Consider the following 23,625-nt stretch of genomic DNA (forward strand, 5'->3'; position numbering starts at 1 on the left):
CAGGCATGGTCAGCAACGGTGAGCTGCTAAGAAATCAGCAGTGTAGGTCCACCAAGACGCTGTCCTCTATCTCACCTGATGCTAAAATCTCATCACTGATTCTGAGCTTTCTACGATTAGTATTTGAAGGTTCGAGTTGTATTGGTTATTATTAAACATTGGTTACAAATGGGCATGTATTGCAGTAAATGATACTTTTTAAAGTTAGCATGTGGTACCCACTGTTGGAGTTAAAGTGCCCACACATTCGTGTGTGCACACACACAGTTTGCAGGATGCAGTGACCTTTCTCTCTCTCTCTCTGCAGGCAGCGATGAGCAGCTGGGGAAGGTGGTGTACAATGGCCTGGAAACCGCCACGGGCAGCTTTGTTGTGCTGTATGAGTGGGTCCTTCAGTGGCAGAAAAAGACGGGCCCGTTCCTTACCAGTCAGGAGCAAGAAAAGCTCAATAAGTGCAGAAAGCAGGTAGGTAAACCGGCTGTGATGGCGCACGCTGTCAGTGCCAGGACCCGGGACCTAGAGGTGGGAAGACCAGATCAAAGTCATCCTAAGCTACATAGCAAGTTTGAGGCCAGCCTGTGTGGTTCTCCTCTTCCCCTGGGCGGCTGCTGGCCACCAGCCCACTGAGGCAGGAGGAGCAGCAGACAAGATGGCAGGGCCTGGCAGGCCATAAGCACAACAGAGATCGAACACTCCAGGAACACTTCAGGAGCTAGTTCAACTCTACTCAGGGAGGGCAAAGGCTCTATCCACTTTGGAGAGTGGGTGGGGCCTTCCAGGATAGGCGTTCATAATTGGTTGTAACCAGGCACTTTAAAGATGCTCGGTTCACATTTGGCAGCATGCTCTTATCATGATTGGAAATACAGTACCTAATTATCCTGTAAGCGCAGGGAGCTAGCAGGGAGCTGTGTCAAGGGCCATATATCAAATGTAGTTAAGGGCATCTGTGTCTAAAGATGCTCTCCAGATGGAGTCAGGTAGAGAGCTGGACGCCCTGCTGGGGAGAGGAAGTCCTGCATCTAACACCGAGCTCAGAATGGCTATCCAGACTGGGAGGACTGCAACCTCAAACAGCAGGGCATTCCAGCAAGCCTGGGCTCCATATGCCCTTGTCTCAAATTCAAAAAAAGGTCAGTGGGTGTTTGCTGTGCCTGACCAAAGACCTAATCTCAAGCTGTAGTTGGTGAAACAAAAGCTTGCATCTCATTGGCTCCCACAGATGGTCCACAGAGTGTGAGGGCCCTGGAGGAGCCACACCTTCACCAGGCCTCCGCCCACTTCTGTAACCTCCCCAGCCCCACACCTCCTGTCTCAGGACCCTGGGACTTCCGCCTTACTGGGATTAGTTACCGCTTCATAGCCATGCTGTTTGTACTTATTTATATTTTCTCTACTCTTTTAAAATCTTGCTTTAAAACTGAATTTTGAGGGCTTTTCTTTTCCTTTGTCTTTGTCCAGTGCTAGAAACGAGAAAAAGAATTTTACATGAATTTATAATGCTGAACTCAGGGGAAGACTTAATATAGCATGTAGACTTTACTTAATGAAGAGGTTAAAAAACAACCGAAGCAAGAGAACTTTGTTTTTTGTTTTTTTGGGTTTTTGTTTTGTTTTGTTTTGTTTTGGTTTTGGTTTTTTGAGACAAGGTTTCTCTGTGTAGCTTTGGCTGTCCTAGACTCACTTTGTAGACCAGGCTGACCTCAAACTCACAGCGATCCACCTGCCTCTGCCTCCCAAGTTCTGGGATTAAAGGGGTGCACCACCACGCCCAGCTAGCAAGAGAACTTTGAAGCACGCCAAAGTCAATAGTTATTTTTTGATGATGATCATATGAATAAGTTTGAGAAGTTTTTCCCCTCAAATATAATATATGTATAATAAATATATTTAAATTTTCTTTTTGTAGTGCTGGGAATTAAATCTAAGGTCTCTTGCCTGCTGGACAGATGCTCGACAATTGAGTTACACCTCCACCCCCCAGATTTTAATTTTTTTACAATAACTCTTAATATAATCAGAAAATACTATTTTTTTTAAAAATTTATTTATTTATTAAGTGTATAGCGTTTTGCTTGCATCTAAGACTGAATGTCAGAAGAGGGCACTAGATCTCACAAATGGTTGTGAGGCACTATGTGGTTGCTGAGAATTGAACTCAGGATCTCTGGAAGAACAGACAGTGCTCCTAACCTCTTAGCCATCTCTCCGGCCACACAGAAAATGGTATTTTTAAATATGATAGTTCTTTTTTTTTTTTCTACTAGCTATATCACATACACCCAAAAAATTAAATAAAATTGATTTTAAAATCCACTCAGCAATTTTTTGGTATTTGGCCACTCCACTTTGACACTGAAGTTGATTATGAGCTGTAATTTCTTGCATTGTATGCACTGTCACCAGCTTAGGGGGAGATTCAGGTCATGCATTTTATTTTTCCATCTTTAAAAGTATATTTTCTATCTCACAGTTGCTTTTGAAATGAAACACCACTTAAATGTCATTTGCCTAATACTCTTCTCAGATTCAAGGAGCAGAAACAGAATTCAGTTCACTGGTGAAGCTGAGCCATCCAAATGTCCTACGCTACTTCGCAATGAACTCCAGAGAGCAGGAGGACTCCATCGTGGTAGACATCTTGGCAGAGCATGTCAGCGGGGTCTCGCTAGCTGCCCACCGGAGCCACTCAGGCCCCATCCCAGTCCACCAGCTGCGCAAGTACGCAGCACAGCTCCTGGCAGGCCTAGATTACCTGCATAGCAACTCCGTGGTGCACAAGGTTCTGAGCGCATCCAATGTCTTGGTAGATACCGAGGGCACTGTAAAGATAACGGACTACAGCATCTCTAAGCGTCTGGCAGACATTTGCAAGGAGGACGTCTTTGAGCAAACTCGAGTTCGTTTTAGTGACAATGCCCTGCCGTATAAAACGGGAAAGAAAGGGGACGTGTGGCGTCTCGGCCTTCTGTTGCTGTCTCTGAGCCAAGGACAGGAGTGTGAGGAGTACCCTGTGACCATCCCCAGTGACTTGCCAGCTGACTTCCAAGATTTCCTGAAAAAGTGAGTGTCGCTGATTTTTTTTAGTTGCACTTTCCTCCTGTGTGGCTAAGGAATGGGGAAACGGAGACCTAGGGTGAATTCCTTTTCCAGGCTCATGTGTCCTGTTTCCTCATTACAGTCTCCCACATTCTTCTAAACCTACTTGAGTTAAATTACTGAATCTCCAACTACTTTTGGGAGAGTGCCTGGAATACTGTAGAGTTTTTTTCCTACTTCCTATCTACCCCAAAAGAGTTGGCAGTGGTGAGAAGTGCCCTGGGTGTTCCATATGGCAGGCTGAGTCGAAGAGACCAAAGAGGGCGCCTCAGGAAACCAGCTGAGAAGGATGGTTCTGCCCTTTTATGTTTTATTTATTTATTTTTGCTGTTGTTATTTAACTTCATAATAGTCTTAAAATCTGAAGATTATAGAATAGTATTATAAACACCTAAGGACCATCCAACTGGACATAGCATCTTCATACAAACAATTTGCAAGAAGATCAAGTTTATGGAAGAATCTAGCTGTATCAGCAGTGACATGGGTGAAGTAATCTTTTAATCATTTGCACTGTTGTCTAAAGCACATTTGGTATTCTAAAGAGAAAATACATATTCTTATCCAGGTGAACATTTTGTTGACATTTAGAACAAATACCGAATATATGTATAGCTCAGTCTCACAGCTCATGTGCATTAGATCACTATATACAGTGATAACATGCAGCTCCATTTTCCTTTGAAAGCTCTCATTCATAAAGATAAAGCCTCTGAGCTGGAGAGATGGCTCAGAGGTTAAGAGCACTGGCTGCTCCTCCCGAGGTCCTGAGTTCAATTCCCAGCAACCACATGATGGCTCACAACCATCTATCATGAGATCTGGGTGCCCTCTTCTGGCATGCAGGTGTACATGTGAACACAATATTGTATACATAATAAATAGATAAATCTTTAAAAAGAAAATAAAGCCTCAATGTCAGAATCGGAATCGATGTATCTTTCAAAATGTAGAATTGATGGCTCAGAACTAAGAAAATGAATTAGAAATATTGCATAGGATAAAGAGCTTCCTTATGTGGGAGCCAGTCAATGGAGAATTTATCACCTGACTAATAAACTGAAAGGTACTGGTGATAACAAAATGATGTACATACCTTTTATGGGATAAGCATCTGTGTACAGTTTCTTTTTTTTTTTTTTTTTTTTTTAAGATTTGTCTATTTACTATGTATATACTATTCTGCCTGTGTGTATGCCTGCAAGCCAGAAGAGGGCACCAAATCTCATTCTAGAAGGTTGTGAGCCACCATGTGGTTGCTGGGAATTGAACTCAGGACCTCAGGAGGAGCAGCCAGTGCTCTTAACCTCTGAGCCATCTCTCCAGCCCCTATATATAGTTCTTTATTACCTCTGTTCTGTCCTCTTTCTTCCTGACTACTCACAGTGGTTCTCTCACTCAGTCATGTCAGAGGCTCAAATGACTGCCGTTTCTAGCCCCAGGATTTCCCATATTTGTCAGTCGCAAGTATGTAATCATTACAAAGCCAGCTTTTTAAAAAGTATATTTGTGTGTGTGTGTGTGTGTGTGTGTGTGTGTGTGTGTGTGTGTCTGTATATCTGTGTCTTGAAGTGCAAGAACCCCACTGTCATGACATTTGTGGAGGTCAGGATGCAGCTCTCTGGAGTCTCTTCTCCTTCCAGGTGGCTCTGGGGTCAAACTCGGGTTGTCAGGTCATCGGATTGCGGGGCAGGCTCTTTCTCCCACTGCCATCTCACTGGCTCAAAGCTGGATGGAGTCCTCAGTACAGAGGCTTTCCTTGGGCCTGAAGTATTTGGCCAGGTCATTCCCCTCACTGTTTTCTACCTTGACCCTGAGTGTTCTCAATCTAAGCCAGCACTGCCTGCTCAATCTCTAATAAGAGCAGATATATAACAATTGCGGTGCTCCCCTGGTCCAGCGCCCTGCAGAAGCTGCCCTGGACTGCTTCTCCCTTCCTCGCACTCTATCTTTTGTTTTTCACCTTTGTTTTCCTAATTATTCACTTTTATTCATGTTGTCTCTCTGCATTCTTTTCTCTTGCCTTCACATTTCTCTTCCTTAGTCTCCAGTTGACTGACCCCCAGCGGTGAGCTCTTGTCACCCACTCATCCCCTGGTCACTCATGTGGAAATCCCTAAATGTGAGCAATCCTGTGCCACACATCAGTTTCCTCAGTGATGGGTTGTGCAGGTGGTGGCAGCCACATAAGGCTGGCTGTGACATTGGAGCTGTGTTAATTTATGGAGCACTCTGTAATGATGTCATATTCTCAGGCTATGTCCCTGTCATTAAGCAACACATAGCATTTAACCAAGGTTCTTGGTGTGTCATAATAAAAAATAGCCATGATGAGAGAGAGAGAAAGAGAGAGAGAGAGAGAAGAGAAGAGAAGAGAAGAGAAGAGAAGAGAAGAAAGCCGGGCTTGGTGGCACACTCCTTTAATCCCAGCACTTGGGAGTCAGAGGCAGGCAGATCTCTGTGACTTTGAGGCCAGCCTGGTCTACAGAGTGAGTTCCAGAACAATCAAGACTACACAGAGAAATCTGTTTTGAAAAACAAACAAACAAAAGTAGCCATGAAAATTATTCATTTAAGGAAAGGGGCCAACTTTGATTCTATCTGCAATCTTCTCTCCTTAAAGTATATAAACTTTTAAGATTTTTAGGGGTTGATACTTGACCACGTCCCCTGGATGGGGAGACCTGGTGGCACTCAGAGGAAGGATAGCAGGCTACCAAGAAGAGACTTGATACCCTATGAGTATATACAGGGGGAGGAGGTCCCCCTGAGTCACAGTCATAGGGGAGGGGAGTAAGGGGAAAATGGGAGGGAGGGAGGAATGGAAGGATACAAGGGATGGGATAACCATTGAGATGTAATATGAATAAATTAATTTTTAAAAATTAAAAAAAAAAAGATTTTTAGGGGTTGAAGAGATGGCTCAGAGGTTAAGAGCACTGTGTGTTCTTCCAAAGGTCCTAAGTTCAAATCCCAGCAACCACATGGTGGCTCACAACAACCTATAATGAGATTTGGTATCCTCTTCTGGCCTGCAGCATATGTGTGGACAGAATACTGTATAAATAATAAGTAAATCTTTTTTTAAAAAAAGATTTTTAAAAAGAAATTTTTTTACATTTCTTTTAAATGAAATAGAACTTTAAAAATATTTATTTAAATGCACCCTACAATGAAGGTGGCTGAAGTGACAGAAGGGATAATGAATTACTAGTGAAATATCTTCCCTCCATCTTTCCCGTGTCACCTTGAACTCTGCCCTGCTGGTCAGGCGTGTTTTCTGCAGTAGCAGTAGGGTAGTGGGCCGAAGGATGGAACTTTGCAGGTTCTCCCCTCTGCCACTTCTGAGGTGACAGCTGAGGTTTTTCTGGCTCTATTAAAGTAGCTGTCGCCTGGAGGGTGTGCTCCTCTCCAGGGAGGGCTCTGATGGACTGCTTGGTTGGGGGTCGGAACCATGAGATGTTGGCTTGTTAACCTTGCTGTCCACTGCAGTGAGCAAGGGAAGCCAATAATGCACACAGCAGAGTGGACCCCACCTGGGGTCCCCGCCATACCTAGTCACACCCTGGGGAAGTCAGCTGCGAGGTGCATAAGAGCTCAGGGGTTGGAGCCAGATGGCAGATCAGAGCCACCAACGAGGTCCTGGCAGCTGGACATGCAAGCCGTTCTCAGTAGGCCTTAACTCTCTGGTCCACACCTGTTGTCACATCAGCCACATTAATGCCACAGTTGAGCAAGAGTTGATAGTGCTTTTCAGAATCTAACACTGTGTGTGTGTGTGTGTGTGTGAGAGAGAGAGAGAGAGAGAGAGAGAGAGAGAGAGAGAGAGAGAGAGAGAGAGAGAGAGAGAGAGAGTAACTAGGAACAGTCCCAACTAGTAGGAGAATGTGTAGTGAATTCTGGTGATTCCTTGCCTCTTCCAGGCTTAAGTGAGTCAGGCGCTGCCACTGGCCCCTGCTGTAGCTCTCATCACCCTTAGCAGTGTGAACTGTGGAAGGTTCCAGGCCTGCTGTCCCTTCTGGTCTCAAAGCTGGAGCTATATTATCCCTGCTGCTGGTAGCCACTGTACAGCCAAACTGATTGATTCTGAAAATGTAGTCTTTTCAAACAAGAGCTCCTGAAAATTGCAGTCACTCTCTGCCAACTTTAAACCTTTCTTGATCCAGATTTATCATGGCAGTCATGTTGTGGAAGACTTAGAGTTCATAATGCACTTTAGAACTTAATACAGTGTGTATAAGGATGGTCAGTACAGTGAGTGTGTAAACTGGAAATAACAGAACTAGGAGGCTATATAAGTAAATTCTACTAGGTCCAAGCTAATGTAGGAGTTTAGATGGATCTTAACTGGCATAGTTTTATTTTAAGAGCAGACTCTGTGCTCGGGTCTGTCTGTCTGTCTGTCTGTCTGTCTGTCTTTCTTCCTTTCTTTCTTTCTTTTTTAAATTTATTTAATGCCTGCAGGTCAGAAGAGGGCACCAAATCTCATTATAGAGGGTTGTGAGCCATCACGTGGTTGCTGGGAATTGAACTCAGGACCTTTAGAAGAGCAGCCAGTGCTCTTAACCTCTGAGCTGTCTCTCCAGCCCTGGCATAATATTTTTTTAAGTGACATAAATTTTTTAAGACATGCAAAAGGCAAGTTAAAAGCGAGTATGTACAAACTAATGTTGTCTAAAAACTCAGTATCCTCAATAACAATATGGTTGGGTTGGTATGCATTTATATATGGAAGTAGATAGGAAAATGTGTGTGTGTGTGTGTGTGTGTGTGTGTGTGTGGTAGTGGTGGTGCACACCTTTAATCCCAGCACTTGGGGAGGCAGAGGCAGATCTCTCTAAATTCAAGGCCACTTTGTCTAAAAAGTTCAGGGTAGCCAGGTCTACACAGAGATATCCTGTCTTAGAAACCCAGAGAGAAAGAGGGGAAGAAATCAGAGGCAAGATGTTGCAGGATATTTGACCTCAGTGTAATCCATAAGACTGTGAACTGTAAAAGTCTGTCAACTATAAAAGCCTGTCATTGGTCTCATGTGATCCCTGAGGTTGAACCGTAAATTCCTATTTCTTGTGGTCGAGCTCTAACACACCTTTAATCCAAGAACTTTCTGCTTATTGTAAACAGGTGATTAAGGCGTGCCTTACACACACCTTTAACCCAAAAGCTATCTGTACACAGGATTTAATAAAATTGGCCCTAGGTCAAGAGGCAGAGCAAGAAACCAGCTGACAGGGATTATAGAGTAGGAGGGACTTTGAGTTGAGGAGTATTTAAGACAGCGTGTAAAAGGAGGAGGGGTCTTTGGTGGCTTTAGCTCTTGGGTCTTGAGTCTTGGGATTTTAGCTGGCGCTCTTTAGCTTTTAGCTCTTTGGCTCAGCTCTCTAGCTCTTGAGCTCCTCAGCTCCTTGGCCTTTCGCTTTTTGGGCCTTGGGCTAGCAAGCCTTTGCCCTTGGGTGTTTTGGCTTTTTCTTCCCGGACTGTCAGCTGAGCTAGTGAACCTTTTGGGCCTTTTCCATTGGGATGTGAGCTGAGTAGGAAGGTCAGCTGGGTGCTTCTCTGCCTCTCTGAGCTAGCAGGTTTGTTTGTTTGTTTGTTTGTTTTTTAACACGGCATCTAGCTCCTTAGTCTTTATTGGTAAAAGAACAATTTTTCGATTTTCGATTAAAACAACAGCAAGAACTTTATTTATTTTTGAGGAAGGGCCTCATTTTGCAATTCTAGCTGGTCTGTAACTTACTATGTAGACCAGGCTGGCCTTGAACTCACAGACATTCTCCTGCTTCTGTCTCCCAAGTGCTAGGATCAGAGGTGTTTACCACCATGACCTATAAGACTAGCCTTTGGGGGGGGGGGGACAGGTGTGGGTGGCACATGTCTATAATCTCACTTGGGAGAATTAGGAAAGAGGATTGCAAGTTCAAGGCCAATCAGAAATATATAGTAAAACCCTGTCTCAGAAATGTAGTAAGGATGCTGGAAAGAAGGCTCAGCAGTGAAGAGCACTTGTTGCTCTACAGAGGACTTGGGTTTGATTCCTAGGGAATTTGGCACCTTCTAACCTCCTCACATGGTGCACATACTCACATGTAAGAAAAAAATCATTATACAGAAAATAAAAATAAATCAGAAAATAAATTAAGGACAGGTATGGTGGTGCACACCTTTGATCCCAGCAGATCTTTGGGTTTCAGGCGAGTCAGAATTACATACACTGAGACCCTGTCTCAAAATATTGTATAATTTTGAGTAATATTTGAATACTTGCAGGAATTTTGTTTTACTGGTATAACTGAAATTTACTTTAAATTGAACAGAAAATATAACATGTTATACAAACAATGTTATTTGCCCCTTCAAGTATAAATTAAGATTTTACCTCTTCATGCTGTGACATAAAACGTTAAGTCATCCTTTATGGTAGTTGCTGTTGTTGCTTCGTGTATGTAGGTTCGAAAGTCTGGACCTCACAATGACACTTGATTCTTTTAACTTTGTTACTTAAATGTCAAATGTGGGTCAGGTACTCCCATTTGAGAATTCCCGGTTTGGCTTGTTTTGATAAATCTCAAGCAAAACAAAGCGACTTGTTAGAACATCAAATGCTGAGTTACTGGGCTCAAGGACTGAGGGTTGAAGGTGTGTGGTGAAATGTGGAACTTGTCAGCAGCGTTGCCCGGTGTCTGCTCTTGTAGCTCAGGTTCGTCAGCATCTGGTGCTGTCTTTGGAAAGCTTCATTTATGCCTGGTCCCCAGCAGGCTTGCTTAGTTCAAGGCAGGTTACTAAGCAAAAATTCAGAGCTGATTTATATGGCTTGTGAGCATTTCAAGTCATTCTATGCCTCTGTAACAAAATGAAGGTAGTTACCCTTTTTTTTTAATTCGTTTTAAGTACATGTTGCTCCATAAGTAACATGAATTTGCTAATGTGTATTTAAAAAGAAAAGCAGACTCAGTGTTGAAGAGGGTAGATTAACTAGAAAGGCATTTACATTGTCCACTCTGAGATTCTCCCTCCCCCACTGAGGTGTGTTTGCCTGGACGACAAGGAAAGATGGAGCCCCCAGCAGCTGCTGAAACACAGCTTTATAAACCCGCAACCAAAAGTGCCGTTAGTGGAGCAGAGTCCTGAAGGTGAGTTACTGCCTGCTGCCTACATTGCTTTCTCCCCACGTTCTTTGGATAGGATCCCACTATGTAGCCCAGGCTAGACCTCTTGGTCTTCCTGTCTGAGTGTTAAGATTACAGGCATGTCCTATTACACTTGACTACCTTTTTTTTTTTTTAATTGTGAAAACACAATTTAAAAAAAAAAATGTCTGAACTTATGCCGAGCTACACTTAATCCATATATGTGCAGGCCTGGCTTGTAGGGGACTGCTTTGCGACCCTAGTTTTTCCAGCCTCTGTTGATGGAGTGGACATCCTCTTCTTGTGTGTCCCCCATATGGCCGTGTTACCTTAGTAGAGCTTGGGATAGACCAGGAAATCTGAGTTTGGGTTGTAGCTATCTTGCTCAGTCACTTTCTCTCCATTCTTGATACCCTCACCTGTAAAATGGGCTAACTGTATCTTCCTGCCTATTTTAAAGATGACAAGGTGAGAAAAAAATGTCAAAGGGTAAGAAGTGTTTTTTCAGACTGTTATTTGGGGCCCCTTTTCATGCTTATGTTGTTGGCTTCTATGAGTGGCCTGCTCTTTTTTATTATTATTATTAACTATATATATATATATATGGGGTGGGGTGTGTGCACATGTGGATACTATGCCCAGAGAGTCCAGAAGAGGGCTTCAGGTTCCCTGGAGGTGGAGTTGCTAGCAGTTGTGAACTGCCCAATGTGGATGCTGGGAACCAAACTTGAGTCCTCTGCAAAGGCAGTATGAGCCTTCAGCAGCCACTGATCCGTCTCTCTGGCCCAGCCTTCCTGTTTCCTAATGCCTTTGTTTCCTCCTAGATTCTGGGGGACCAGATTACATTGAGACGGTCATTCCCAGCAACCAGCTGCCCAGCGCCTCGTTCTTCAGTGAGACACAGAGACAGTTTTCCCGATACTTCATTGAGTTTGAAGAACTTCAGCTTCTAGGGAAAGGAGCTTTTGGAGCTGTCATCAAGGTGTGACAGGGTTGTCCCCAATCCCTTTTAAAGCTCCTTCTTTTTGTTTCCATGACCTCACAGGCTTGGTTTCCATTTTGAGAGTGGAAGGGAGGTGAATTAGACTCTTTGAAGCTGTGAGCATCTTCACCTCCTGGAGTTAAAGGCTTTCTTATGTGCTACCCTGGACACATCCGTGCACTGTCCCTGTGTCCTTGGTTGGCTCAGAACAATGACATGAAACAAACCATGGTTATCAGCACCCTGAGTGGTCGAAATCTCTGCGTGGAGAACATTTTCGTGTGTTTTGGTTCAAGAAGGGAGTTGTCCTTCCTGCCTTTCTGCCAATTTTGTTGGAGTTGCCATAGCGAAAAGGGTTCCAAACTTAGAACAGAGGTAGCATTCACACCAGGAGGCGGTGTTGATGACGCTCGCTTTCTAGCTTAGGAAGATGGAAAGCTAATGGCATGTTTTAAGGTGTGCTGCTGTTACTCTGCTCATTTGGTCTGGGGCAGATTTTATTATGTGAATGTAGGAAGAGGCTTCAGCTGTTTTTACATAATTTAAGTATTTTGTAAACCGTAGGAGATACGGCTACGCATGCAGAACAGCCGAGGTACATACCATCCTCTATGACCTCTACCGGTGGCAGCCATACGCGTTTGGGATTCTGAGGATATGAAGAGGGAGACGTTCCTTGATTTTGTGTGGTTTTGTGGGGTATTGTTCTGTTGTGTTTTGGGGAGTTTTTGTTTGTTTGCTTGCTTGTTTTGAGACAAGGTTTCATGGAGCCTAGGCTGGCCTCAAACTCACAATTTACCAGAAGATGACCTTGAACCTCTCATCTTCCTACTTATACCTTCTGAGTGCTGGGGTGTCAGACCATTGCTTCCATGCCTGTTCATACCGTGCTGGGGATCAAACCCAGAGTTGTGCACGGTTGGCAAGCACTCTACTAAATGAGCTAGTGTATCCCTGGCATGTTTTTTATTGTTGTTGGTTTTTGGTTTTTTTTGGGGGGGGGGGTTATTTGTTTGATTGTTTGTTTGTTTTGTTTTTTCGAGACAGGGTTTCTCCATGTAGCCTTGGCTGTCCTGGACTCGCTTTGTAGACCAGGCTGGCCTCAAACTCACAGTGATCCACCTGCCTCTGCCTCCCGAGTGTTGGGATTAAAGGCGTGCACCACCACCACCTGGCATCCTGGCAGGTTTTCCAGAATTATATAGCCTAGGCTGCCTTCAAACTCTGTGTGGCCAAGAATGACCTTGAGCTCCGGCTCCTTTTGCCTTCACCTTCCAGGGTTGGGAGTACAGGACCATACAGGCACACGGAGCAGTGCTCTTGCTGTAGAAGGCGTCTCAACCAAAACAACAGTTTCCCCACAATAGCAGAGGGCAGGCTTCAGCAAGGCGGGTGCCCTGCAGGAACACTCATGGTTCCTTCTAGAAGGAGTTTCACTCACAGTGTTGTTGTTATTAATTCCATGTCTTTTCTTTAGATTCTTGAATTTAAAACAATAAAACTTTTCTTTCTTTTCTTTCTTTCTTTCTTTCTTTCTTTCTTTTTTTTTTTTTTTTTTTTCTTTCTTTCTTTTTTTTTTTTTTTTTTTTTTTTTTTTTCCTTGTCTTTTTTGGACAGGGTCCCTTGTAGCCTTTTTTACTTATATGTTCTTAAAGATGGCTAGTGAGTTGCTACAACGAGGATGTCTTCATCTCTGAGGCACTCATTTCTCCTCTTGAGAAGCCCCAGCTTGTGCATGTGTGTGTGTGCGCGCGCACACACACACACACACACACACACACACACACACACACACACAGAAACACTGTATTGCCATCTGAGTACTTCAGCCTGCTTCACAGTCAGCTTTCTTGAGATGTTGGCCCTTCACCATTTGAGCATTTTCTCATTTGGACAAATGCGTTCTGAGATTTTTTTAGTACATTAATCTTCTGTAAATATGAAGGAAAACCTGGTATAATCAATTCAGTCAAACCAGCGAAACCTTCAGGATCGGGGTGGGGTGTGAGCACTGCAACCTTTCTGTTTCTTTGTGCTTCTGGTTTTGTTGTTTGGTTTTATAATTGATATCATCAGTTTTGAATCTTAGTTGGGTGACACAATCAATGGGCAGCGTATATGTTAACGGTGATTGCTGCTGTTTATCAAGCACACCTTCCAGACGTTCTCATTCACTCCTCAGTGTCCCCGTTCAAGCTGGTAATGAGCATGTATAAATGCCACATAGGTAAGAAAACTGGGTTTCAAGGAAATTGAATATCTCTACCAAATTTATGCAACCTTAGAGATTTTTTTGTAAAATAATCAGTACTTCATTTTAGGTTTGTTAAAACTTCTGGAGTTTCATACATCTTTAGTGACTTTCAGTATTAAGAAAATAAAATCATCAGATGAAAACTCCCACTGGCTTTGTAAAATTAATTTTACTTTAAAACTAAAATGTAATTTGATACTCACTTAGCAGATATAATAACTGAAGAACAGGGAAATAATTGTCATGAAAACTAATGGAACTCATGACTCCATGTTAACCTAATTTTTTAAGAGAAAAATGTTACACTTATCAATAAAGAAAAGGCCCCCTACTCAGATATAGCCGATAGGCAGCTCAGTCTCAATATGGGTCCCCTATTAAGGAGAGCAGGGGCTGTCCCTGCCAGGGACTCTGTTGCCTATACTTTGGTCACTTCCCTTGTGGGGTATCTTACCATGCACAGTGGAAGAGGATGCAGGCAGTCCTGATGAGACTTGACAGGCTGGGATCAGTTGGTGGAGAGAAGGGCTCCCCCTTTCTGAAGACTAGGGGGCGCAGAGAGAGAGAGGGAAGGTGGGACCAGGAGGAGATGAGGGAGGGGGCTAGATTGGGATGTAAAGTGAATAAATTTTTAAGAAGAAAAGAAAAGATTGTCAGGTGGTCTATGCCTGTAATCCCCGCACTCAAAAGGAGGCAGGAGGATGAAGAATCAAAGGCTAGCCTTATCTCTGTTTGAAGCCAGCGTGAGCTATTAGAGAACCTTGCCTGAAAAAAAGAAAGAAAATGTGTCTTCTGATAGTCACCGCTCTGAAGTAGGAGTAGGTCAGGTTCCTGGCCTGGCGACAAAGTGAGATCCGGTCCAAAAAAGAGAGAGGAGAAAAGGGAGGGGTGGGGCGAAAGGGAAAGAAACAAGGAGGCGGAGAGATGACGGTTGTGCTCTCCCAGTGTCTCCTAGCGAATCCTCACATCTGGATTCTTTCAGCTTTTTCCCTAGTTCGGGGCCAACCAAAGCTTTCCTCGGGTTGAATTTAAGCCTTGTGCCTTTCAGCTATCGTTATGGGTTCTCAGACTCCTGGTTCTGCTGGGGAGGAAGTAATGGGGCTACGCGGTGTAAATACCAGTGTGCAAAGCCTTAGGCCACGGGTCTGACCAGGTCCTGTCCTCTCCTGCTGGCCAGGTACAGAACAAACTGGACGGGTGCTGCTACGCCGTGAAGCGGATCCCCATCAACCCTGCGAGCAGGCACTTTCGCCGCATCAAGGGCGAGGTGACGCTGCTGTCTCGCCTGCACCATGAGAACATTGTGCGCTACTACAATGCATGGATAGAGCGACATGAGCGCCCCGCAGTGCCAGACACACCACCCCCAGACTGCAGACCCCAAGCCCACGACAGCCTAGCCACCGGTGGGAAAGCATCTGGCAACACGGAGGAAGAGCTGGGCAGCGTAGAGGCTGCTGCGCCTCCGCCTATCCTCAGCAGCTCGGTGGAGTGGAGCACGTCTGCGGAGCGCTCCACCAGCACGCGCTTCCCAGTCACTGGCCAGGGCTCCAGCAGTGATGAGGAGGATGAGGATGAGCATGATGGCGTCTTCTCACAGTCCTTTCTGTAAGTGCTAGCAGTGGGGGACCGCCCCCCCCCATCCCGAACCCCACAGGCCCACACCAGAGGAACTCTGAAATCCCAAGATATTGACTCTGTTTAGAAAAAAGCAAACCAGTGGAAATTTCCTCTTTCTGACAGTTGCCAAATGCAACCCAGAGGAGAAGGGAGAAGCAGAAGTGCTTTCCAATAGTTTATCTTGATACACTTGAGAAAATTTGTGACAGGGCACTGCTTTAAATCACAGCTTCCGACTCTGTGGACCAGAGTGTTGAGACCCAAAATTATGACCCAAGGGCATTTGCCTTAGGATTTACTTCATTGTACTCAGTTGAATACAATTTATTACAACTCCTAGCAATTAATTACTTTGAGAAACAAGCTGGCTAAAAGAGTTCTTTGTTGGGAGCTAGAGAGATGGCTCTGTGGTTAAAAGCGCTTTTTGCTTTCCAGAGGACCTCAGTTCACTACCTAGCACGTACAGGACTGTTCACTACCATCTCTAACTGTAGTCCCAGGGAATCTGACACACCCTCTAGCCTCCATAGGCACTGCATGCGTATAGAGCACAGACCTACCTGCTGGCAAAACACCCATGCGTATAAAATAAAGAATTAAAAGTTCTGTGTTTGGGTAACAGAAAAGAGAAACCAACAGCCCAGCCTGCACTGATGTGTGCATTGGCATCATGGTGTGTCTTAGGTACTGTCCTGTTGCTGTGAGGAGACACCGCAACCAAAGTAACTTAGAAAAGAGACTTAGTCCATTTCCCTTTCAGTGGGAAGCATGGTAGCAGGCAGGCAGGATTCATAGGCGCGCACGCGCACTCACACACACACACACAAGCTGGGCTTCTTAAGACCTCAAAGATCCTGAGTGACTCGCCTCCTCTAACAAGGCCATACCTACCAATCCACCGCCCAGAGACAAAGCTTCAAATATATGAGCCTATAGCGGCTGCTCTCTTTCAGACCACCACGTGGTATAATGCTCTAGCTTCATTGGCTTTCTGGTAAGCTAAAATTTGTTTCCTTAATATGACTTTCTTTCTCTTTTCTAAGACCTGCTTCAGATTCGGACAGTGACATCATCTTTGACAATGAAGACGAAAACAGTAAAAGTCAGAATCAGGTAAATACGTAAGTAGACGTTACCTAGTTTTACTTAGAGCATGAAGCGTAAGCAAACGGCATCAGATGCTGTGAACATCCGGCAGAATGTAAAAGCCTTAATCTGACATGTGAGTAGCAGTGGGCCGGGCGTGATGGCGCACCCCTTTAATCTCAGCAGTCGGAGGCAGAGGCAGGTGGATCTCTGTGTGTTCGAGCCCAGCCTAGTCTACAAAGCAAGTCCATGCCAACCAAGGCTAACAGAGAAACCCTGTCTCAAAAAAACAAACAAAAAAGCCACATCCATTCATTTAAAATATATGCTACTTGTGTTTATTACGGGCTTTCATTCACATTACAAATGTATACTGATATATATAAATGTAGCATAATTCTTATACTGACAAATAAAGGAGAAATACATGGACAAGCTGTACTTTTCCTGCATGTGGTAAAAAAGTGTCACCCTCTAATAGAGGGCTAGCTTAGCGGGTTAAAAGCACTTACTGGCTCTTGCAGACCTGAGCTCGGTTCCCATCACCTTTACAAGATGACATACAACCACCTGTCAGTCCAGTCCCGGGGCATCCAGCATCTTCTGGCCTCCACAGGCATCTCTAAACTCAAGCAGGCGTGTACATACAAGTAGATGAAATAAATTCTACAGAGTCTTTGTGTCTTAAGTTTCCTAGTGGATTGGGAAACGTTCCCTGTGGTCGAGGATGAGGGGTGAATGCAGGTTACTGTGTCTCATCACAGAGTTAACTTAGCCACGTCAGTTAATCTTGATGCTCATTTGGACAAACGGTCTTCTAGCACAGTGTTTTAACTGTGTAGCGTGACCCTGCAATGTCTGAGGAGGCAAAGGATCACAGCCAGCCTTGTGTTATGGCGGATGCTGAGGACAAGAGGAAATAATGCCAGGATGAACCTTAACTTGTAGTAAAAGTAAAGTTTGTGGGTAGAACTTGTCCCTTCTGGGGGCTGGAGAGATGACTCGGCAGGTATGAGCAAGTACTGCCTTGGAAAGGGAGCTGAACTCATTCCCAGGAACCAAGTCAGGCAGTTCACAGCTGCCTGTAACTCTAGTTCCAGATGTTTACTGCACACACGCACACGCACAGAGAGAGAGAGAGAGAGAGAGAGAGAGAGAGAGAGAGAGAGAGAGAGAGAGAGAGAGAGAATGAATCTTTTTTTTAAAGAACTATCTCTCGTAGGTGTGTATACTAGGTAGGATATAAAACACATTTCTCCATATGGCTCATGGTTTTAAAAGCTTGACAGACACTCCGGAGCCTTGCACAGACACTCCGTAGCCTTGGACAGACACTCCGGAGCCTTGGACAGACACTCCGGAGCCTTGCACAGACACTCCGTAGCCTTGGACAGACGCTCCGGAGCCTTGGACAGACACTCCGGAGCCTTGGACAGACACTCCGGAACCTTGCACAGACACTCTGTAGCCTTGCACAGACACTCCGGAGCCTTGGACAGACACTCCGGAGCCTTGCACAGACACTCCGGAGCCTTGGACAGACACTCCGGAGCCTTGGACAGACACTCCGGAGCCTTCAGATTCCTGGTAGCCCTGCTTCTTCTCTGGTGAGGCCACAGAGCCCCAGGCTGGTACCTCAAGTTCAGAGTAAAAACAGTGGGCTGTCCATTGTAGACTCTGAATAATGTGTTCTGTAACTGTATTACTTGGAATAAAAGGGTAACCATCAGCATTTATGTGTTCACTCACAGGATATAAACATGTAGACCTTGTTAGATACACAGTTTAATTGATTTGAATGAATTAGCCAGTATGTTTTTAATAAGTACTTACTTATGCTCCTTTTGCTTTCATTTTTAATTATAAATTTAGCTATAATAATAGCATAAGTAATCTAATATTTGCTTTTAGTTTTAGTTTTGCATTTCATTATTAAGAGCATCGAATTTATGCTTCCAGTTTGGCTCAGTTACAGGCAACATCCCACGAGCATTCTAATTGACGGGTAGAAACCCCGAGGGCTTAATAATCTTCACAGACACTCTCCAGAGAACATAAGTAATTCAGTAGTTGAATCTAGTTATTTAAAAAACAGAACTTTTCATTTTTCTTTAAAAAGGGAAAATATTGAAAACCATCCTTCCTCATAAAAACTGAAGTCAGGGGACCAGAGCATATAATAATGCTCTATAGAGAATTGATTCCCAGCACTGCCTGGCTCATAACTGCTTGGTTCTTCTACGACCTCTTCTAACCTCCACAGGCACTTGCACTTACATGTACACCCCTACACATAGGCATGCACATATAGATATAACTAAAAATAGAAAAAATAAAATCTACTAAAAACCCTGTAAACGAGAAATGATCAGAAGCTAGCTAATGCTTCTTTCCCTTCTTGGGGTTAGAAAGTATTTAAATATGTCTACCCAGAAGAAAAGACTTTAGAATATGTATTTTTAATGCATTTATATGTTTCTGTCTGAGGTCATGCACACCATGTGAGTGCAACTGCCCCATAGAGGTCATAGGGCACTGGATCCCCTGGAACTGGAGTTAGAGGTGGTTGTGAGCTGCCCATTTTGGTGCTAGGAATAGAACCCAGGTCCTCTGCAAGAATAGTAAGCACTCTTAACCACTGACCAGTAACCATTTTCTGGCCTCTCCAGCCCTGGAAAAGACTTAAGATACCATGAATTAGAAGGAAAATCACTCATGGGAAACAAGTTGGCCATGTGAGGAAATGGTCTGCATATTACTTGCTATTCATGAGTGGCAGCAATTCCTGGGGGGGCTCGAGGGTATAGCCCAGAGGGCACCATACCCTTTGATAGTATGTACACCTTAAAACTGCTTTCCATACATCCCACCAAAGGGAACCATCCTGGTCACACAGGTTCCCCTGTATTCTTCTGCCTTTCTTAGCATTATCATATTCTGGCCTTCAGTGGGAAGGCTTGGGCAGGAGGCTTTCTATTACTGCACATCTTACCTGTCCCCATTTCCCCATCGTTCTGTGTACTAGGAGCTCTGTAAGCTCTGCAGAATTTCTGCTTATAGCAGACTTTCCTTTAAAGTGCTCCAAGCTTCTAAAGGACAGTTTGTGTTCTCTTCTGCTGATGTCCCCTAAAACAATAGGAGGCCACACACAGGCATGAGGTTGTGTCTTAGAACACAGGCTCTTGAAGGTGGTGATGCTCTCACTTAATTTCTGCCCTCAGTTTGAGTTCTCCTGTGTTCTTCTTGGGTTAGGATGAAGACTGCAATGGAAAGGACAGTTGCCATGAAATTGAGCCATCAGTGACAACCGAGGCTATACACTACCTTTATATCCAGGTGAGACCATGGTGGACAGCTCAGTGTTGTGGTGCCTCTCGTTGCTTGTTGGCAGTGTGTTTTATGATGTGCCACAAGGCAATGGACAAAAGAGGACTGACTGGCATTGCCAAAGAGTAATTGGTCCTGGGGAGGCAGAGGCAGGCGAATCTCTGTGAGTTCGTGGCTAGCCTGGTCTACAAAGAGAGTCCAGGACAGCCAAGGCTACACAGAGAAACCTTGTCTCAAAAAACAAAACAACAACAAAAAAAATGAGTAATTGGTCAAGAAAGCTATATCATGGAAGCCTTCTCTGTGCCTTGAACTCATCCTTTTTCCCAGTGTTATCAGGTGCACCACAGGGCAGCTCTGGACCCAGGAGGTGCAAGTTCTTGTCCTGGATCCACCTGTCTCTACTGTGTGAGCTCAGATGAGATTCTTTAGTCTTTTGTGCCTCAGTTTCCCACAGAGTAATTAACTATGTGGTACTTCTTACAGCTAAGTGAAATGAAGTGCCTAGAACCATGTCTGAATCTCATGAATGCAGGAGTGGGCATGCAGCAGGTGGTACACGCCTTTAATCCCACCACTAGGTAGGCAGAGGCAGGAGTGTTCAAGGCCAGCCTGGTCTACAAAGAGAGTCCAGGACAGCCAGACCTGTTACACAGAGAAACCCTGTCTCAAAAAAAAAAAAAAAAAAAAAAAAAGGGAGTGGGCATGCCGTAACTATCTGCATGTGTCCTTTTTCTGAACAGTCCTGTGAAAGGAAGGGTGGGACTCCCAGGAGCTGGAGGGCCCCAAGTGGGGCCTGGAGGGTGACTCTGAATGTGCCATTGTGACTCTGAGGACGCAAGGATGATGGCTAGTTTGTGAAACAGCACGACACTTCTGCTTGAGTGTTTTCCGACTCTGGCTCTGGCTTGAACCCAGAAGCGAGTTTCACACATTGACAGAAGGCTTAAATGATGCTAATTGTTTTCTCTCTTAATACTCTCAGGGAGGGGTGAGACAGAGCCCCTGCTTGAATGTTTCCATGCATGTAATGTTTTTCTCTAGAGTCCAAGGACATTTGTTATTCATGTACAAATAAAGCCAAGAACATCATTAGGCTAATTAGCTATTCTTGGAAATTTGAGATTGGAAGCAATCTTGTAACATAATAACATTTTATTGAAATCTCAAATTTTATGTTTGTAACAGAGATTTTAAACAAATAAAACCTTTTAAAAATAAGCAGCTAGCATGCAAGAGGTCCTAAATTCAATCCCAATGGAGGTAAAAGGCTATATTACCTGCTAATATTATGTATATTTGCCCATTGTATTCTTCAGTACTATTGGTTATTAAGGTTATTATTAGGCACATAGTTGCTTCTGTGTGTCATGGGGTGCTGGGGATGGAATCCATAGCTTCCAAAACTCCTTAAAATCCTTGTCACAAGTTTTAACAGGAGTGATTACATTGAGTTTTCTTCCTTATTTCTAACGTTTTGGGGTTGGGTTGGGTTTTTTATTTATTGTTGTTGTTGTTGTTTGTTTGTTTGTTTGTTTTCTAAGACAGGGTTTCTCTGTGTAGCCTTGGCTGTCCTTGGCTCCCTTTGTAGAGCAGGCTGGCCCTGAACTCACAGAGATCTGCCTGCCTTTGCCTCCCCGAGTGCTGGGATTACAGGCGTGCCCCACCGTGCCCAGCTTATTTTGAACTTTTATCCTCCTTATTTTGACCAGGTCCTGAGCAGGTTTGTTCTTTTCCGTAGATGGAGTACTGTGAGAAGAGCACTCTGCGTGACACTATTGACCAGGGACTGTTTCGAGATACCATCAGGCTTTGGAGGCTTTTTCGAGAGATTCTGGATGGATTAGCTTATATCCATGAGAAAGTAAACTTTATAACATCTCATGTTCATATACTTCTAGTTACATGAATTGTGTGTGTGTGCGCTGCATGGATGTTTGTGCATGTCCTTTGGGAATTAGGGACACACTCCCCTGTGAATGTGCTTGTGGATGCCAGAGGTCAACGGCCCCATAGCCTCATATATTTGAATGCTTGGTCTCCAGTTCCTCTGGGAAGGATTAAGGGGTGTGGCCTTCTTAAAGGAGGTGTGTCACGCTGGGAGGGCTTTGAGGTTTCAAAAGCCCACACCATTCCCAGTTAGCTCTCTCATCCTTGTAGTTTGTAGATCAGGATGCAAGCTCTCAGCTACTGTTGCAGTGTCGTGCCTGCCCGCCTGCTGCCATGCTCCCTGCCATGATGGTCATGGACTCACCCTCTGAGTCTTTAAGCCCAAATAAACTCTTTCTTCTGTGCGTTGTCTAGATCAAAAGAAAAGTAACTAAAATAGGTATCTTCTTCTATTGCTCACCTTTTTTTTTGTTTTGTTTTGGTTTGGTTTGGTTTTTTTGGTTTGTTTTTTGTTTTTTGTTTTTTGTTTTTGTTTTTGTTTTTGAGACAAAGTCTCTCACGGAGCATGGAGCTTTCAGGATCTATTTGTCTGCCACCCTCTATACGCAGCTTTTATGTGGGGGCTGAGTATCTGAATTCAGGGCCTCATGCTTTCATAGCAAACACTTTACCAGCTAGGCAGGTGACGCATGCCATTAATCCCAGAACTCGGGAGGCAGAGGCAAGTAGATCACTGTGAGTTCGAGGCCAATCTGGTCTACAAAGCAAGTCTAGGACAGCCAAGGCTACACAGAGAGACCAGACCCTGTCTTGGAAAAAAAAAAGAAAGAAAAGAAAAGAAAAAGGAAAAGAAAATATAGAACAAGTGTATAGAACAAAGCCAGGGAGGAAACTATGGGTATGAGAAATAGTCATTTCACACTTAGTTAGGTTTATTGTTTATTTGTGTGTACGTGTGTGGGCCAGTGAGTGCCACCGTGCGCGTGTGGAAGAGGACGAGTTTCTTTTCTTCTGCCATGTGAATGCCATGCATCAACCCAAGTTGCCAGGCTTGTGGCCAGGGCCTATGCCTGCTGAGCCACCTTGCTGGCCTGAAATAATACATTGTTGTAGGTAATAGAACAAAGGAACAGAAGACAAGAACAGCACCTGAAAGTGAGGATGGGTATCATCAGACAGTGGCCCCTGCATCAAATCTAGCTCACAGTTGTTCTTACATGACCTGTGAACTAAAAATAGCTTTTATATTTTTAAGTGTTTATAACAATTTTTAAAAAAAAAAAAAAAAGAAGGCTCAGTAACATGGCTTAACTGTGTGTAGAAATGTCATTCATTGTAAAGCTAGAAGTTCACAGTACGAGGGGAATGCTCCCAGGCCTGGCTCTGGAGTAAGAGACTGTTCACATCTTAAACATGGAATTGTCTCATGAATCAGTGAAAACATGTTAGGTTTTTTTTCCCTTTGCCTCAACTTTTTGGAACTTCAAAATGTTCATACTGTGCCTCGTTCATATTGAGAAACCAGGAAATCTACATGACATAATTTGTAAGGTGGAAAATAGAAGGAAGTCTAATAGACACCATCAGACCTCTCCCTGTGGTGCTGTCCTGGGGTCCTGGGAGCGTGCGCTTATGTTTTCAATATCTTTACTCTATCAGCTGGGGCCCAGCTCTGTGCATCACCTCCATACGCAGAGGCACACACACGTGACAAGCCCACACTTGAGAGCGACTCTTGTTCTCAGAGGCAGAAGTTGCCTTTACTTCATATAAAAGCTCAGGCAGGGAAGAGCTCTTACTACATTTAGCATCTTCTGTGTGAAGCAGTGAGCACGAGGAGCCCTCAGGAGGAGGACGCGGGACTCCTGTCATGACAGCCCTGAGTCATTCATTCCTGGGAGCTGGCCATACAAACTTGAATTGCTAGAATAATATCCAAGGCTCGTGAAAGCGGTGGAATAGGTGAATGTCGGTGCAGTGAGAATGAGTGGAGAAGTACAGTGTCCTAGTGCAAAGGGAAACACAGGAGAGGGGATGAAAGTAGTGTGGGAGCTGACCGGACAGAGGGAAAGGTGACGTGAAATCTCTGAGGGCGTCTGGTGGTGGGAGCCTGTGAGTTGTTCCTGCTCAGGACCACTGGTGAGAGGTCACAGAACCCTCAGAGGACATGCCAGAGACCACACATCTAGGGCAAGGTGCTCCATGGCAGAAGATCTCATCCAGTTGTCATCACACGCTTG

The 23,625-nt window shown here is 44.4% G+C and overlaps 1 protein-coding gene across 1 annotated transcript in view; it reads left to right on the forward strand.

The window, feature by feature from the left end:
- The window catches only part of Eif2ak4 (eukaryotic translation initiation factor 2 alpha kinase 4), a 97,319-nt gene that overhangs the window by 34,962 nt on the left and 38,732 nt on the right, over window positions 1–23,625 (forward strand). Inside the window, exons 8-15 of the mRNA XM_051144371.1 lie at window positions 308–465; window positions 2,528–3,063; window positions 10,123–10,229; window positions 11,051–11,208; window positions 14,640–15,070; window positions 16,126–16,195; window positions 19,421–19,504; window positions 21,237–21,359. Of these exons, the coding sequence (XP_051000328.1) occupies window positions 308–465; window positions 2,528–3,063; window positions 10,123–10,229; window positions 11,051–11,208; window positions 14,640–15,070; window positions 16,126–16,195; window positions 19,421–19,504; window positions 21,237–21,359 (1,667 nt within the window). The remainder of the gene's footprint in view (window positions 1–307; window positions 466–2,527; window positions 3,064–10,122; window positions 10,230–11,050; window positions 11,209–14,639; window positions 15,071–16,125; window positions 16,196–19,420; window positions 19,505–21,236; window positions 21,360–23,625) is intronic.

The sequence above is a fragment of the Acomys russatus genome, chromosome 4, assembly GCF_903995435.1.
Source record: "Acomys russatus chromosome 4, mAcoRus1.1, whole genome shotgun sequence".
Lineage (NCBI taxonomy): Eukaryota > Metazoa > Chordata > Mammalia > Rodentia > Muridae > Acomys > Acomys russatus.